This window comes from Pituophis catenifer, unplaced genomic scaffold, assembly GCF_029215685.1.
Source record: "Pituophis catenifer annectens isolate HBS135680 unplaced genomic scaffold, rPitCat1.0.hap2 SCAF_17, whole genome shotgun sequence".
NCBI classification, from domain to species: Eukaryota; Metazoa; Chordata; class Lepidosauria; order Squamata; family Colubridae; genus Pituophis; species Pituophis catenifer.
The window spans coordinates 2,158,699-2,175,379 of record NW_027256897.1 but is presented as its reverse complement, the minus strand read 5'-3'; the positions used below and the strand labels follow the sequence as shown (position 1 = coordinate 2,175,379).

At 40.6% G+C, this 16,681-nt stretch overlaps 1 protein-coding gene across 1 annotated transcript in view; it reads right to left on the bottom strand.

The window, feature by feature from the left end:
* PRRC2B (proline rich coiled-coil 2B) overlaps positions 1-16,681 on the bottom strand; it is a 68,847-nt gene that overhangs the window by 12,285 nt on the left and 39,881 nt on the right. The window contains 8 exon segments of the mRNA XM_070955686.1: positions 385-540; positions 1,545-1,638; positions 2,577-2,642; positions 3,607-3,718; positions 4,357-4,503; positions 5,562-5,612; positions 6,585-6,691; positions 8,348-8,493. Of these exon segments, the coding sequence (XP_070811787.1) occupies positions 385-540; positions 1,545-1,638; positions 2,577-2,642; positions 3,607-3,718; positions 4,357-4,503; positions 5,562-5,612; positions 6,585-6,691; positions 8,348-8,493 (879 nt within the window).

Below are 16,681 nucleotides of genomic sequence, written 5' to 3'. Positions count from 1 at the left end.
AGGGAAGGAAGAGAAAGAAAGAAAGAAAGAAAGAAAGAAAGAAAGAAAGAAAGAAAGAAAAGAAGGAAGGGAAGGGGAAGGAAGGAAGAGGGGAAGGAGGGAGGGAAAAAAGAAAGAGAGAGAGAAAAAGAAAGAAAGAAAGAGAAAGAAAGAAAGAAAGAAAGAAAGAAAGAAAGAAAGAAAGAAAGAAAGAGGGGAAGGGAGGGAGGGAAGGAAGAAAGAGGGGAAGGAGGGAGGGAAAAAAGAAAGAGAGAGAGAAAAAGAAAGAAAGAAAGAAAGAAAGAAAGAAAGAAAGAAAGAAAGAGGGGAAGGGAGGGAGGGAAGGAAGGATCCCAAAATTTCTCTCTCTTTGACCAATTAGCCCCAGACGCAGTTCGGTCTCACCTCTAAGCTAGCTTGAAAGGCGCTGCTCATGATTTGATCGTGGGGACCGGATCGGTACAACAAAACCAAGTGGATGTAGAAAAACGAGAGGTAGAGAGCGACCGGGAGGATGAGGAGAGCTAAACCCCGGGCCAAGAAATGCCCCAGCAGGGAGACCTAAAATGGAAAAGGCAGAACGGTTCACCTGGGCTTCTAAGGGGCTTCCTAAACTAAAGGATGCCGGATGAAGCTGCCTCTAAAATAACCCACTCTAGGCACCCAAAAACCTGAACAGGTGTGTGTCTCTGCGGGTCAGAGAGATCAGGGGCATGGCTCCTTGTTTAAGCTTAAATCAATGCTTTCAACAAATTTAAATTTTATTACTTTTACCCTGCCTTTGTTACGTTTAGAAATAATTCAAAATAATTCAATTCAATAATTCAATACTCTCTCTCTCTCTCTCTCTCTCTGTTTTCTGAGGTTTTCGTGGGTGTTTGTATGTAGGTCTTTGGTTATTCGGGTTTTCTCCCGCGTAAAATTGGAAGTGTCTTGGCGACGTTTCGACGAAGTCTCATTCGTCATCTTCAGGTTGCTGTTTTCGGCTTCGTGCTTCTAGGAGCGATCACACATTGCTCCTAGAAGCACGAAGCTGAAAACACCAGCTGAAGATGACGAATGAGATTTTGTTGAAACGTCACCAAGACACTTCTAATTTTACGCGGGAGAAAATCCGAATAACCAGACACATACACACATTCACACATACATATATACCTTATCTATCTATCATCTTCTATCTATCTGCCTTTCTATGACTTTCTATCTACCTACCTTATTTATCTATTATCTATCTACCTTTCTACCTACCTATCCTATCTACGTACCTATCCTATCTATCTATCTATCTATCTATCTATCTATCTATCTATCATTTTCTATCTGATGGATATGACAGTTCTATGTTAGAGAGCCTCGCATTTAATTTACCAATATTCCCAATTTTTACCATCAAACAGGTATGGGAAAACACATTTCTTCAACCTTGACTGAATACGTTCCACGAAAAACTGCCGTGCCAAGCTAAAACCCACGGATTCTGAAATCCAAAGTTCTCCAGAAGTCCTGGGGATCAACTCCCATCATCTCAGAGCGACCTCATCCTATTTCACCCTCCGACTTACATTGGACAAGGAGCGATCGCCAATCAGTTGCCAGGAATGGATCCCCGCCAGGCTCAGAATGAGGAGGTAAGTGAAGAGGCCCATATATTTCACCCTGCAAAGCAAGCATGAAATGCCACCATTAGCAATATTATTGTGTTGTTGTTGTTATTATTATTATTATTGTTTTTATTCATTAAACATGAGATGTTCAGTCAACTGAACATTTAAAAATGTGTCATAAATACCATTGACTGGTGCTAATGGTTGATACGGGTTGCTGCCAGCGTCCTAGATATTATTATTATTATTGGTTAATCTTTGGTGAGATTCACAGCCTTTGAGGCTGGTTAATAGCTCAGCAGCTCGAATCCTAACCAAGGACCTAGGAACTGTTAAGGTATCGTTGGAGGATGTAAGCTGTTCCGAGTAAGGTGGTTTTTTGTAACACCTTACAATAATACAAATACAAAAATACAAATTTACAATAATTTGTAAATTATAATTATAATTATTATTATTTTACATTTGATTACAGATTAAATTGTACAGAATGGCCAGAAGTGAAGATTATATTGTATATATTACAAGAAAAACGGCTCTAATTAAGGTGTATAATATTATGTATATTCAAAAGAGATTTGATATGGACAGTACACTGTCGTTGCAGAAATGGAAACGTGATGTATATATAACAAAAGGAAATGTATAATAAAAAACAATATATTTTTTTAAAAAAGAAAGAAATGCCACCATTAGAAGGAGAAGCTGGCTGCATTTGCATGTCACCTCAAATGGAGACTCAGGGAAGGAGGAGAACATGAATGGCCCAGAAGGGACAGGGGAGACTGCCAGAAAATCTAAGACGGGAGTGGTTCAACCCTTAGCAGCTTTAAGACTTGTGGACTTCAACTCCCAGAATTCCTCAGCCAGCATGGGGAATTCTGGGAGCTGAAGTCCACAAGTCTTAAAGTCACAGTTGGACACGGCTAAGATGTTTATGAACAAGGCAGTTATCAAATATCATAGCAGACCATCAAGAGATAAGCTTACCCAACTGCACAGGAACAGGAGATCCCCGTTAGCAACAGCCAAATCCACCATCTTGCAGAAAAAGGGCTTAAAAAAAAAAAGAAAATTCCAGATTCATTCAGTGACAGTTCAAAGTTACAACGCAAGTGAAAAAAAGCAATGGTGGCCGTTTTTTCTCTCTTACGAGCATTGAAGCATCCCCACCATCACATGATCAAAATTCGAATGCTTGGCAAGTGGTTCATATTTATGACGGTCTTTGTGTCCCGGGGTCACGTGATCCGCCTTTGCAACCTTCCCCTTCAATGGGGAAGCCAGATTCACTTAATCTGGCTTCTTACTAATTTAACAACTGCAGAGTTGTCAATTCGCAAAGCATCCCTGGCCTGCTCTCAAGTTGTCATAGGCAAGGGGGATGGGAAAACAGCGAAGCAGCACAGTAGCCAAAAACAAAAGCACATTCCAGACATATCTCTCTCAAGGCTGTCTCCCAGGGTTACCCACAGTGGCTGGAGGAGAGTGATCTCTACAACCCGCAAAATTGCTCCATTGGCGAATGACTGATGACACACCCTGAGGGAGCAGGGAAACAGGATCAAGCCTGGGCCGTAAATTACGTGGTGTCAGAGTTGGCTTCACTTGGAACATGCCGACATGAAGCTCCTAATAAATAACTGGATTTCTTTTGAAGCGTGGCTCGAGGCTCATGATTTAATTAGGGCAAGAAAGGTTATAAAATGGGCAAAATTCACTTAACAACTATTTCCCTTAGCAACAGAAATGTCGGGCTGAATTGTGGCCGTAAGTTGTACTGTACATTACATACTACAAAAAAAAAAAATTCACGGAAAAATTTTAAGCCCAGTTTTGTTGCAGAATTCATCCCCAGCTGGTTTTGGCTGAGCCTTAAACCACCATTTATAAACCATGTTAGTCTGGGTCACAGGTCCCCTTAGTGTAAATGCAAAAGACATGCTGTTGCTTGGCCTGATTTGGGGAACTTCATTGCAAACAATGCAAACAAAGGTGGAACATTAAAGAAACCTCTTACCTTTGTTTCTGCGTGTTGTGAAATTTCAGATAAGATAAAACTGCCAGCAGGATGAAAAAAATTAAAATTGACTCCAGCAGCATCAACCTGGATTGAGTAATTAGTGAATTTTCTGTTAAGACACAAAAGGAGAAATGAGAATTGAGGGTTTTTTTCCCCCCCCCTATACTGATTCTTCTATGAGCTTTTTACAGGAGGGATTTCCAACCTCCGACTTGTGGACTTCAACTCCCATAATTCCTCAGCCATGGCTGGTTGAGGAATTCTGGGAATTGAAGTCCACAAGTCGTAAAGTGCCTGAAACTGGAGAGCCCAGATACAGCAAGCAATATATACAGTAGCGACCAAAATTGTGGAAACCTTTTGGGAAAAGTGTATTTTCTAAAACTAGCTAATAATAACACCACTTTTTTGGGGAGCAGTGCCATAAAATTATACGTCAATGGAAAGATAATTGAATCAAGAATGTAATGCAATAACTTTTATGAAGGATTTGCAGCTGTGAAGAATAGCAGTTACAGTATAAAGAAGAAACACGTAGAAAAAATGAGATATACAAAAATTATCACCTTGTCAGTTAATATTTAGTTGGGTAATCTTTAGCATGAATTACGGCCTTACATCATCTTCCCATGGAGTGAACCAAGTCATACCGAATAAGTGAAAAATCTCAGAAAGGTTCTGTCAAAACTACATGAGAACAATGGCACCAACGATGGAGAATTGAAAAGGAACGAGATCTTAATTTACCGAGTAAAATCAGGACGGCAGCACCCAGGGCAACGAGATGGGTGAAATGTAATTCAACCAGGATTTGGTACGCCAAGGGAACGCATAAGCCACCAGCTATGGCTGGTAGTAGCCGCAAAGCCCAGATGGGCACATTGGAGCTGTATTCTAGAATAAAAGAAAGAGAAAAATCAGTACCAACCTATGCATCAATTGCAGGTTTTTTTACCTGCCTCTCTCGAGTCAATTGCAGGTTTGTTTAGCTGCCTCTCTGGATTAGTTCTTCCACCCTCAAAACGACGTTATATAGGGCACTGCACACCAGAATAACTAGACAGAAGGACGGTTCCCCCCCCCCCCGCGTGCCATCACTCTGCTAAACAACTAAGTCCCACAACACTGTCAGATTATTTACAAAGACTGCACTATTATTCTTCTTCTCATCCTTCCTATTACCTATCTCCTTTTTTTTTTTTTACTTATGACTATAACCTTGTTGCTGGTATCTTATTTACATTGCTTTATTTAGTTTCCTAGTGTGATTTTGATTGCTTATTTAGTATCCTATGACTATCGCTAAGCGTTGCCTCTTATGATTCATGATGAACGTATTTATGATGACTATAATCATGATTTATTACTTATGGCTTTTATCTACACTGTGAGCTTATGTACCGAAGACAAATTCCTTGTGTGTCCAATCACACTTGGCCAATAAATATTTGCTATGCTATGCTATGCTATGCTATGCTATGCTATGCTATGCTATTCTATTTATTCTATTCTATTTTCTCTATTCAATTCTATTCTTTCCATATTCTATTCTATTCTATTCTATTCTATTCTATTCTATTCTATTCTATTCTATTCTATTCTATTCTACATTTTTCATCAGGAATAATACAAGAACAAAGATTTGTAGACAACGCAGGCATTATATTTATTTATTTATTTATTAATTTAATTTGTATACCGCCCTTCTCCCAGAAGGGACTCAGGGCGGTGAACAGCCAAAATTAAAAAACATACAAATGCAAAAGTTAAGATAATTAAAAGAATTAAATCATTGGCTACCCAATTTAAAACCCCAAATCCATAAAATTTAAAATCCCAATTAAAAAACCATTTAGGCTAGTTTCTTTTAGTTTTTTTTCCCTCTCTAGTTTTAACAGGTAGCCGTGTCCTTATCAATGTTTAGCTAGAAGGTGAACCATAAACAACTTTACCTGCTCCTATCCTGTTCCACAAGAAATTTCCATCAAATCCCCCTAAATAACCTGAAAAGGAAGGGAAAGAGAAAAATAAATTTTCCAGGTCACAGAACCCAAACTTAAATTAAAAGTGGAGGCTGGCTAAACATCTGGATGTATCCCTAAGGATTCCTCAGCAATAGATGGATTTCCCCCCCACCAGTTTCTCCATTCTACACCATAATCAGTTCAACTCTTTTATTATTTGAATTGACATATAGCCCAGATGTTCCACTGCCATGGATTTTGGGTGGCGTACAACAAAAATAAAAATCCATAAAAATAGATACTACCTAAAACCGCAGAAATACTTCATACTAAAAAAATGATCTAACGTAAGTCAAACCAATTGAAGCAAGGGTCCTAAAACATCAGAACTCCTGCCTGGGTCACAAATTGTGAAATTCAGGTATTATGACTAACAAAAGGGGAAGAGGGAGGTAACCCTAAAGGAAAGAAGGGGAGCTCAATTATATAAAACACTTAATCGTGGCAGGAATGTCATAGCCTCAGGGCTAAAGTTTTAACTAGGAGGACTAGAACTCCCAGTCTCCTTGTGATTGGCCCAAAGTCACCCAGCTTCCTTTCATGGCTAAGGTGGGACTAGAACTCACTGTCTCCTGGTCATTGGCCTAAAGTCACCCAACTGCCTTTCATGTCTTAATGTGGAACTAGAATTCACCATCTCCTGGTCATTGGCCCAAAGTCACCCAGCTGCCTTTCATGTCTTAAGGCGGGACAAGAACTCACTGTCTCCTGCTGATTGGCCCAAAAAGTCAACCAGCTGAGTTTCATAAATAAGATGGAACCATAATTCCCCGTCTCCTGGTGAGCGACCCAAAGTCACCTAGCCGGCTTTTATTTTTCCCTCTCTTTATTTGCAGGCAATATTTCAGGCAATTTGCTAATATTCAAATTCCTGGGAATACAGACTGAGTGCGGAGAGATGCCTTAATTTATTCTTGCAACACAGGATGAATTCTTTGAAAATTTGCATACCTCCCAAAGCGAAAAGCATGTGGCCGAACGGTGGCCCACTATCATCTATGAAAAATATCCGCTTCATGTACAAGGAGAGGAACTGGCCGTAGTAAACTTCATCAAAACTGGAATAATGCAATAAAATAATTTTTTAAAAAAGAGAGAGAGAGAGAGAGAGAGAGAGAGAGAGAGAGAGAGAGAGAGAGAGGGAGAGAATTTCTTCATCAAGGAATTGGATTTGACCCCAATGGAGAAGAAATTCACCAGATTTCAGTCCCAAAACACGAAGCATTAAAGTTACAGATAGTTCTCGACGTACGACCACAATTGAGCCCAGAATTTATGTTGCTAAGTGAGAAAATTTGCTAATTGAGTTTTGCCCCCCTTTAAAACTTTTCCTGCCAGAGTCGCTAAGTGAGTCCCCACGGTTTTTAAGATTAGGAACACGGTTGTTAACTGAATCTGGTCTTCCAATGGACTTTGCTTGTCATAATGTCATAAAAGGGGATCATGTGGACACTGCAACTGTCATAAATGTGAGTCAGTGGCCAATCCTCTGGATTTTGATCGCGTGACCATGTTGGGATGCTGCAACGGTCTATAAGTGTGAAAAATGATCATAAGCCAATCACTGCAGTTGTTAAATTAGTAACACGGTTGACAAGTGATTCACTTAACCTCTGAGATTCACTTACTGTCTATGCTGAGAAATGGTCATAAAGTGAGGCAAAATTGTCTTTTAACAACGGTCTCTCAGCAGCTGAAATTTTGGGCTGAATTAACAGTCGTAAATCGAGAATTATCTTGCATATCCGAAGCACAATACAGCACGAAGCCAAATTTAGCAGTTTATAGTAGTGGCTAAAATTGTGGAAACCTTTTGCAAAAAGTGTATTTTCTAAAACTAGCTAATAACACCACTTTTTTTTTTTTTTTTGGAGTAGTACTGTAAAATTATATATCAATGGAAAGATAATTTAATCAAGAATGTAATGCAATAACTTTTAGGAAGGATTTGCTATTAGAAGAGCAGTTACAGTATAAAGAAGAAAAGTGAAACACGTAGAAAAAATGAGTGTTACAAAAATTATATACCATAGAAGAAACAAGATATACAAAAAGGATCCCCATGTCAGTTAATACTTAGTTGGGTAACCTTTAGCATGAATGACGGCCTTACAACGTCTTCCCATGGAGTGAACCAAGTCTTTTAGTTCTGCAGCTGTTATCATGTGAAACCAAGATTGAATGATGGCTTCTATTAACTGGGTTTTATTGCTGGGTCACTTCTGACTAACATGTTCCATCGGGTTAAGGTCTGGGCTATTCCCAGGCCATTCCAGCAGTGGAATAGGATTATCTTGAAACTCCAAAATAAAAGTGGTGTTATTAGCCATCAAACCTCAAAAATACACTTTTCCCAAAAGGTTTCCACAATTTTGGCCGCTACTGTAGTTCTGTTCATCCATTCAGCTACAATTCCATCAGAGCGTAAAAAATATCCAAACTCCATTGTGCACCACCACAGCCTGATTAATGTTAATCTCAATTTGTTTTCCAGGCTTTTTCACACTCCAAAAGCTGGACTGAATAATAAATACTTTATGTGGCTGGATTAAAAGCTTCTAAAAATTCAAAGGTGAGGTTTTCCGTAGACATTTTTTTATAAATAGCCAGAGAGAAAAGTTTTGTTTTAATCCTTGGAAGAGCCACTGTTGATACAGACATTTTCAGTCTATTAAATCTATGGTATCCCCATATATTGGAATATGTTTACTCACACTACAGCTCTGGGGTAGGACAGAGCCCACAGCCGGCTGATCAACCCGACTACAGTCAAAACCACCAGGTTGACATTGATTTCCACCGAAAAGACAATTGGCTGCTTTAAGAATCCGAGCATTTTTCAGAATGATCTGAGTGGCATCTAAAAAAAAAAGAAAAAGAAAAGAAAGAAAAGGAAAATCAGTCCCATTCAGAAGAAATAAAAATAATCTGTCACGCTCTCAAAAGTGTTGGAAAAGTTATGTTATTCAGACCAGTCAGCCATCCACAGACACAGAGGGATAAACCACGTTTCCCCACCGTTCAGAAGAAACGATTAAGAAAAAAAAAAGGAGGAAACCAAACGACCAAAACGCATCCTCTCTAGCTGCCAGCACTTAAGATAAGCAGGGATTAACTCCAGACAATCAAGCAGAGAATAATATCTTAATTGAGGGATTACCAAGGAGAAAACCACACCGACAGGGCAAGCCACTGTATATAAGAGCCTTGGTAGTACAGTGGTTTAAGGCACCCTGTTAATAAGCTGGTTATTAAGACCAGCTGCCTGCAATTACTGCAGGGTTCGAATCTTACCAGGCTCAAGATTGACTCAGCCTTCCATCCTTTCTAAGGTAGGTGAAATGAGGACCCAGTTTGTGGGGGCAATAAGCTGACTTTGTATAAATATACAAAAGGATGAAGGCTATTGCTGAGCACATTGTAAGCCGCCCTGAGTCTTCGGAGAAGGGCGGCATATAAATCAAATTAAAAAATAAATAAATAAATAAACAAGAGAGCAAACCCTCACACCCACTAGCCCTGATAATGTAACCTAGTAGAGTCATGAAACGCCTGCAAGAAAACAACCAAGCTCAGCGGGCAGCAAGGAGCCCAAAGTTTAACCCTGAGCTACAAGGGACTTGAAGGTGGACCAAGTCTAAAAATTTGGCTGATTGAGCGACAACCCATTAAGCATAATAACAGGGGAGAGTGGCAGTATCTGGAGACAGCAGAAGAGGAAGAACTGGAGAAGGTAACAATTTAGAAAGATATGCAATGCAATGCAATGCCATGCCTTTAACCTTTATCCAACCACAACATCTGCCTTTCCCGGGTCCTTGGGAGGGATTTGCTAGGTGGATAAAAATGCCAGCGCCAGTCTAAACAGCTGACCATAATTACCCATCAGTAGTCAATTGCAAAAGGCAGCTGGACTTGAAATCAGCTTGTATCATGCAACAATGCCTTTAACGCATCACCCATCAGCATTGCAGCGTGCAAACTCTCTCCAGCAATTCTCTCTGCTTCCACACCCTCCCAATATTTTGCATTAACCCCTATTCTTATTTTTGCACCCCGCGTCCATCCCAAAGGCTATATATGCACGCCTGGAGGGGGGAAAAAAAGTCTAAATCTTATGGATAATACCCCAGGGGTTTGCTTTCACTTTCTTTCCGATTATTTCCAGAAACTCACCCGATTCCTTCTGCTTCTGGCTCGCCTGCTTGGTTCAAACTCCGTAATTTCTCCCCGCCCGCCCCCCTTTTCCTGGAATGCGCTCGCCTTCGTGCCGGTATTCAGGCGGCGGAGATGGGACGTACCAATTATAAAAAAGGGGAGGGAGAAAGGAGGCGGCGAACATAAGATCCGCTCTGCTCCCCTCTATCGTGGAGAAAGCAGGAAGGCAGGACCGGAGGTGACGTCACGGACCCGGACAGTTGCCATAGGAACAAGAAACCATAGAGGATGTGCTATTTTTTTCCCCCCAGATAGTCTTAACCATTTGCAATCTGGTTGATTGCCAGGGAAATTAGTCTCCAGAATTCCTAGTATTCCTAAACCGACTGATTTAGATCTTGTAGCCACCAAAGTCGTGACTTTTTAAATATTTTATACATTCAGAATGCCAGAATCAGAATGCCAATGTTGCCAGATGTTTTACACTACATCTCCCAACTGCAAATCTATTTGCATTACCCAATTTCTGTAATTATTTGCTGCGGAGCAAATGCCCACCTAATAAAGTGGCCCTAAAAAAAAATTCTTTTAAAATTCTTTTTCTCTTTACACATTCACCCTTATGAAATCTTGCTTTTGTGACTATAGCTAATTGCATTACTTGCAGTGATGCATGGTAACAAGATCAAACAAAAATCACACCAGGGTGAATGCAAATTGTTGGAATTTCAGAGGGGCAGTTGGATAGATGTCCCAAAGATGCTTTTTTTAGGAGGCAACTGGACTTTCATTTTTTTTTGAAGATGTTTCATTTCTCATCCAAGAAGCTTCTTCACCTCTGACTGGGTGGTGGGAAATGGAAGGATTTATATTCCTTGTGGTCAGCTGGTCACTTGCATCCTTTTAGAGGCAGAGACATCACCCTGCCAACAAAACTGCGTAGTCAAGGCTACAGTTTTCCCAGTTGCAATGGATGGCTGTGAAAGTTGGACCACAAGGAAGGCTGAGGAGGCCTGTTGTAACTTATCAGTAATTCGACGACTGCTGATTTATTTGATGTTTGTAAGATGCAGTTGCTAAGAAATTAAAAGACGCTTGCTCCTGGGGAGGAAAGCTATGGCAAATCTAGACAGCATATGAAAAAGCAGAGAAAAAAGCAGAGATATCACCCTGCTAACCAAAGTGCATATAGTCAAGGCTACGGTTTTCCCAGTTGCAATGGATGGCTGTGAAAGTTGGACGATAAGAAAAGGCTGAGCGCCAAAGAATGGAGGCCTTTGAACTCTGGTGCTGGAGAAGACTCCCGCGAGTCCCTTGGACTGAAAGGCGATCCAACCGCTCAGTCCTAGAGGAGATCAACCCTGACTGCTCTTTAGAAGATCCTGAAGAGGAAACTCAAAATCCTTTGGCCACCTAATGAGAAGGAAGGACTCCCTGGAGAAGAGCCGAATGCTGGGAACGATGGAGGGCAAAAGAAGAAAGGAACGGAAGAGAAGGAGGTGGCTGGATGGAGTCACTGAAGCAGTCGGCGTGAGCTTAAATGGACTCCAGAGGATGGTAGAGGACAGGAAGGCCTGGAGGAACGTTGTCCATGGGGTCGCGATGGGTCGGAAACAACTTCGCAACTAACAAGAGTGTCGCTGAGGCCACTTGGAGGTTTATCTGTGTCCTCAGGGTCACCCGAGTGGTGCAAATCGTTCCTGTAGTCTGCAATTTTTTTCCTCTGGAAATCCATTCCTACTTCCACACCATTCCAAGGCTGTTCATCCCAAATTGTACAGCTAAAAGTCTGTCGAGATTCTCCAGTCATTCAGGTCATGGTTGTCCCAAAGGTGCTTTTTCGGGAAGCAAATGGACTTTTTGTTTTTGCCTCCCAAAAAAAAGGCATCTTTGGGATAACCATGACCTGGATGACTGGAGAATCTCGACAGATTTTTAGCTGTACAATTTGGGATGAACACTCTATTTAGCTCTATGACACGATCTTGTGTGTGGATCTTTTTCACGACAGAAATGGAATTTTGCCCCTGCGTCTCTTCAAGCTGCATTCTTAATTAACTCCTGCCTCTGCAAAACTGGACCAAGCACGACACGAAAACGGCCTTGCTTTTATTTCTTTATTTTTTTTTAATTTAAATAAGGATAATTCTTTCGTATGGAAAGAGCTAATACAATCACATATTTGAAAGGAGAAACCATAGAAACTGGAAGAAAAAAAAAAACCAAACAAAAACGAAAACCCTCCCAAAAAAAGAAAAACAACCCCATATAAGGGCGAACGAGAACTGTCTTTTACCGGCCTTGGCAGTTCTCCGAAAGATTTTAAAATGTGTCGCGTGTCTGCAAATGTTATTCACCGTTTGCCCTTTCAAATATCTGCTCTACATGAAAAGACAAAACACAGGAGAAGCCCCCCACCCAAAAAAACAAAACAAAAACAAACAAACAAAAAAAGATTTTACTGTACAGGTTTGCAAGATTAAAACATGAACAGGTACGATACCATCTTTAAAATAAAATTTTAAAAAAAGAATGTGATTTATACAGGACGAGAGAAGAAACTTTTGCTATGAACATCATCTTATTCAGCTTCTGTTGATCATCTTCGACGGACTTTTAAGCAGTTCAGCCTTCTGTCGACGACCAAGTGTTGTGTTAGCGCTTACGATACCCACAATTTTCAGTCTGGCACATCTCTGGCGAAAAAATGCTCTTTAAAAGCCACAGGACAAATTAAAGCCAAGCGCTTTGAATCAGCTTTCCAATCGGATGAAGGCTAATTAAATTAAATCTGCCTGCCATATTTTGAGGTGACACGGAAAGAGGATTTTTTTTTTTGCATCACACCAAAGGCTAAAGGACACAAAGGAAAGGGGAGGGGGGATTAAAATGGCATGCAAGAAAGTCTTGTGGCTAAGGATAAACTTTTAAGTTGATGGTCTTTTCCATTTATAACTCTCTGAAAAAATAAAAGAAGAGCCAGGAATATGGAGGGTCCTTTTGCAGAAGGCAAGAAGGGAAAAGATCTATGTTAACTACAATCTACAAATGTGTGTCAGTTCATCTTTTAAAACTTTAGCCTCTCCCTTTTTCTCTCTTTCACACACCTTCAGTTTAAAGAACAATTTTCGGAGTTTTTACAAGGGGGGCGGGAAATTAGGCCCGCCTCGAAATGCGAGAGAGAAGAAGTGGTGAAATGCAGAATTTAAAATTCTATTTACAGGCATCATGTAGCTGAACGAAAACACAAACTGCAGCTGAAACCCAGTGCTTTAAAAAGACTTTGAGGAAAAAAAAAATAATAATGATCAAAAGAAGCGCTTATTAGCTTGTTTCTGGTTTATAAACGGACTGCGGTTCTTTCGTTCTGATTTTTTTTTCTTTTTCCCCCCCTGAATATCGTGTGCAGAGCTGAAATTTGACAGGCGCAATCTTGGGAAGTGATCCAATCTTCTTTCCTTTCGGTAGGAGGGGAAAAAAAACAACCGTCCAATATCCAAATTTTGGTGTTTACACAGTTCATGCAGGAGAAAATGGCTTGTGCCGAATCGCTCCCCTCTTCCTCTCACCGACACGCCGATCGGACGCAAAAATCAGAGCGGCTGCATTCAGAAATAAGGATCCGAAAACTTTTTGCTTGCAACTCAAGGTTCACACGAAACACGCACAAAAAAATTTGTTGAATTTGTAGTGAAGGAAACCGAGATGGGTTTAGTTTTCTTTTCAAGAACATCACGATATCGTGAGCCGCCGAGTTTGGGGAGGGTTCCAGCAGACAAAAACAAAGCGAGAAGATTTTGCCAACAATTTAAACGGCTACGGTTTAAAAAGCTTTAGAATCAAAAAGCGAGTTTTGATAAAATAGAAAAAAATCTATGGACCCTTTCTCGGCCTGACCTGCGCAGAATAAATCCAGACATTATATAAATAGATCAGTGAAGTATTTAATTCTTTTCACCTACAACATCAAATACGTATAAATAAATTCTAGTGTTTTGTTTTGTTTTTTTAAATTTTGCTGGAGTGGAAGAAAACAGCTGAAAGGCAGAACGATCCTCTCTATCCTAAGAGTTGCAGTTCTGATTTAAATTCCCACCAGAAGGTTTACGATGCTTGTTTTGCATCTAACAATCAATCTAGCTGCCTTGCAACTTGAAAGAAAAAATGGCCAAAAATTCGGCCAGACGAAGAAAACAGTATAAAAATAAAAACTCACCCCGGGCGCAAAGCAGTTACACGCCACTAAAAGAAACAGGATTGCAATTTGCTAATCATTGCACAAAGGAAGGGAAAAATTAAAGGAAAAGCAAAGCAATTACGCCAAGATTGCAATTTAATTTTTGCACGGAGCTGGCTGGGTCAAATCCAAATGTTTTCGAGGCGTTTTGTGTGAGAAATTCTGCAGCTTGCAATATTTTTCAAGCAGAGGCATAGAAGGAAGCAAAAAAAAAAAAAAAAAATTTTTTAAAAATGGAGAATTACAGGGAGTAAAACTAAGGTTCAAAATGCACAGAAAGTTTGGCAGAATTCCAAAGGCAAATATCGAAGAATTACTAAACTCCAAATGATTAAAGCAGTAGAGAGTTTTGTCCCACCCCAAATTTCAGTGCCATTTTTTTTAAAAAAAACAACACTGCTCCCTCTCCCCAGCAATGCTCTGAAAAGCCCCTCCATTTTAAACCTCTGGAAATGGTTGGGAAGGGATCTCAAAATGCACGCCGATGAAACCGAGGAGCTGACGAAGCCAACGTTATTGACAAAAGCTCTCGTAGAAAAACAAATGCTAAAAAGGACATTTGGACAGCTACCGGAATTCGAAATTCAAAAATCGTCTCTTTTGGACAGCAGGTCTGAGTCCAAGCTTGTCTGCTTCTGAAGTTTTTGCATTATGTTTTCCACCCACCCAAAAATGTGGTGTTTGGAACCGCCAGCCAAGAGGCTGGTGGGACACCTTAGCTAAAGCAGAGTTTTTTTTTTTTAATGCCTTGGACTCTCAGCCGTAGGGAATGACTCTTGTGAGGGTTGTGGCCATTTGCAAGATGCTAGGCTTACCGATGACTCCTGCGTTTTTTCTCTTTAAAAAAACCAAATCCGTATGCAGAACTCCCCTACTTAAATCTATTTTTCCAACAATGATCGTGCAAAAAGGTGCTTTTGTCATTTTTAGCTATCAAGTTGGGAAGGAGAGAGAAGGGGGGGAAAAAATGTCAAAACCTCCCTGCATGCTATGGTTGTTTATTTATTTATTTATTTTTTAATTATCTTTGCAGGAATTTGAAAACAAAGCCCTCGGTTTGTTACCGAGAGACACTTCTGCTCTGTTTCTGCAGAAACGGGACTGCTGGATGAGAAACAGGATGGATGGAAGGGGTGAGAGAGAGCTTGGAAAGAAAAAAACAGAATTAGCTAAAGCAAAGGAAGGAATGCAGAGTCAAGGATGAGCAGAGGAGGGTGGAGGGGAGAGCGGAAGGAAAATGGGAAGAAGGGAAAGAGAAAAGAAGCATCTTTCCCACATTCAATCCACAATCAAATAAAATGTATGCCTGGAAGTCAACTGTTTTTTCAACCTCAGAACTTTGAAGATGGGTAGACTTCAACTCCCAGAATTCCCCAGCCAGCCTGCTTTAAGATCTGCAGACTTCAACTCCCAGAATTCATGCTGAAAAGCCTGCTTTGGGAGAGAGAGAGAGAGAGGTAACTCTGGGAGTTGAAGTCCACACCTCTTTAAGATTGAAAGAAAAAAAAAAAACACTTTTCCGGCAAAGCAGCAGATTTAGCAGAAAACTTGAGAGAAGCTTTACGTTCCCATACTCCCTTGTCTTAAAAAATGTCACGAAAATAAATCGCATATAGAAATTAAAAAAATGGCGTGAACGCCCTGGTTTGGAGAGGGAGGGGGGCAGATTTGGGAAGATCTCAAAATGATTTCCACACGTTGGGGATTTGGGAATGGGGCAATGGGGAAATAGCTGTTCTGATCTCTCTTCTATCTTGGTTGATTTCTAAAGCTTGTGTCTCTCGTGCAAAAGGGAAAGAGAAGGGAGAACGCATGGTTGAAAAGGCCTTCAGGTACGGAGCTGAGGTCCCAAGCTTGATGGAAAGCCATTGTAGTTGCATATAGCCAAGAAGGAAAAATCCATCCAAACACATAATTTGGGGGCGGGGGGGGGGGGTTGGTAAATGTTTCCTTTCCAGGTGAGTCAATTGGAAGCAGGAAGGAAAAAAAAAATCTAACGGAAGATGGAGAAGTTCAGCTACCAAATGAAGGATACAGCATCCCTGGGGATTGGAGGTTAAAAACCCTGATTGGGTTTAAGAGGATGGAGGAGGAAGTTAGGGAAGAGGAGAGGGAGAAGGAAGGACAGCAGAGGAGGAGGAGGAAAGGGGAGGAAGGAAAGATGGAGGGAGAAAGAAAGAAGAAAGAAAGAGAAAGGAAGGGAGAGAGAGAAAGAAAGAAAAAAGAAAGAAAGAGAAAGGAAGGAAGGAAGAAAGAAAGAGAGAGAGAAAGGAAGGAAGGAAGGAGAGGGAGGGAGGAAGGAAAAAAGAAAAAAGAAAGAAAAAGAAAAAGAAGAGTGGAAGAAGGAAGGAAGGAAAAGAAGAGAATGGAGAAGGAAGGGTAAGGCAAGGAAAGGGAAAAGGAAAACACAGGAGGAGAACAACAGATAATCTAGCATTTCCACCATGCCACGGGAAAAGCTTAACTCCTTAATGCTTTCTGCTGCTTTCAGGTGGAGAAAACAAACAAACAAACAAAAATGGCTGGAGCCACTCCAGAATCCACAAATTCAAAAGGGGACTTCGAATGCTGCTGAATTTCGATGGAGCGGTCGTCGGTGTTCTTTAAAAAAAAAAAAAAACAAGCAGGCCAAGGATGAAAAGGAAAGAACGGC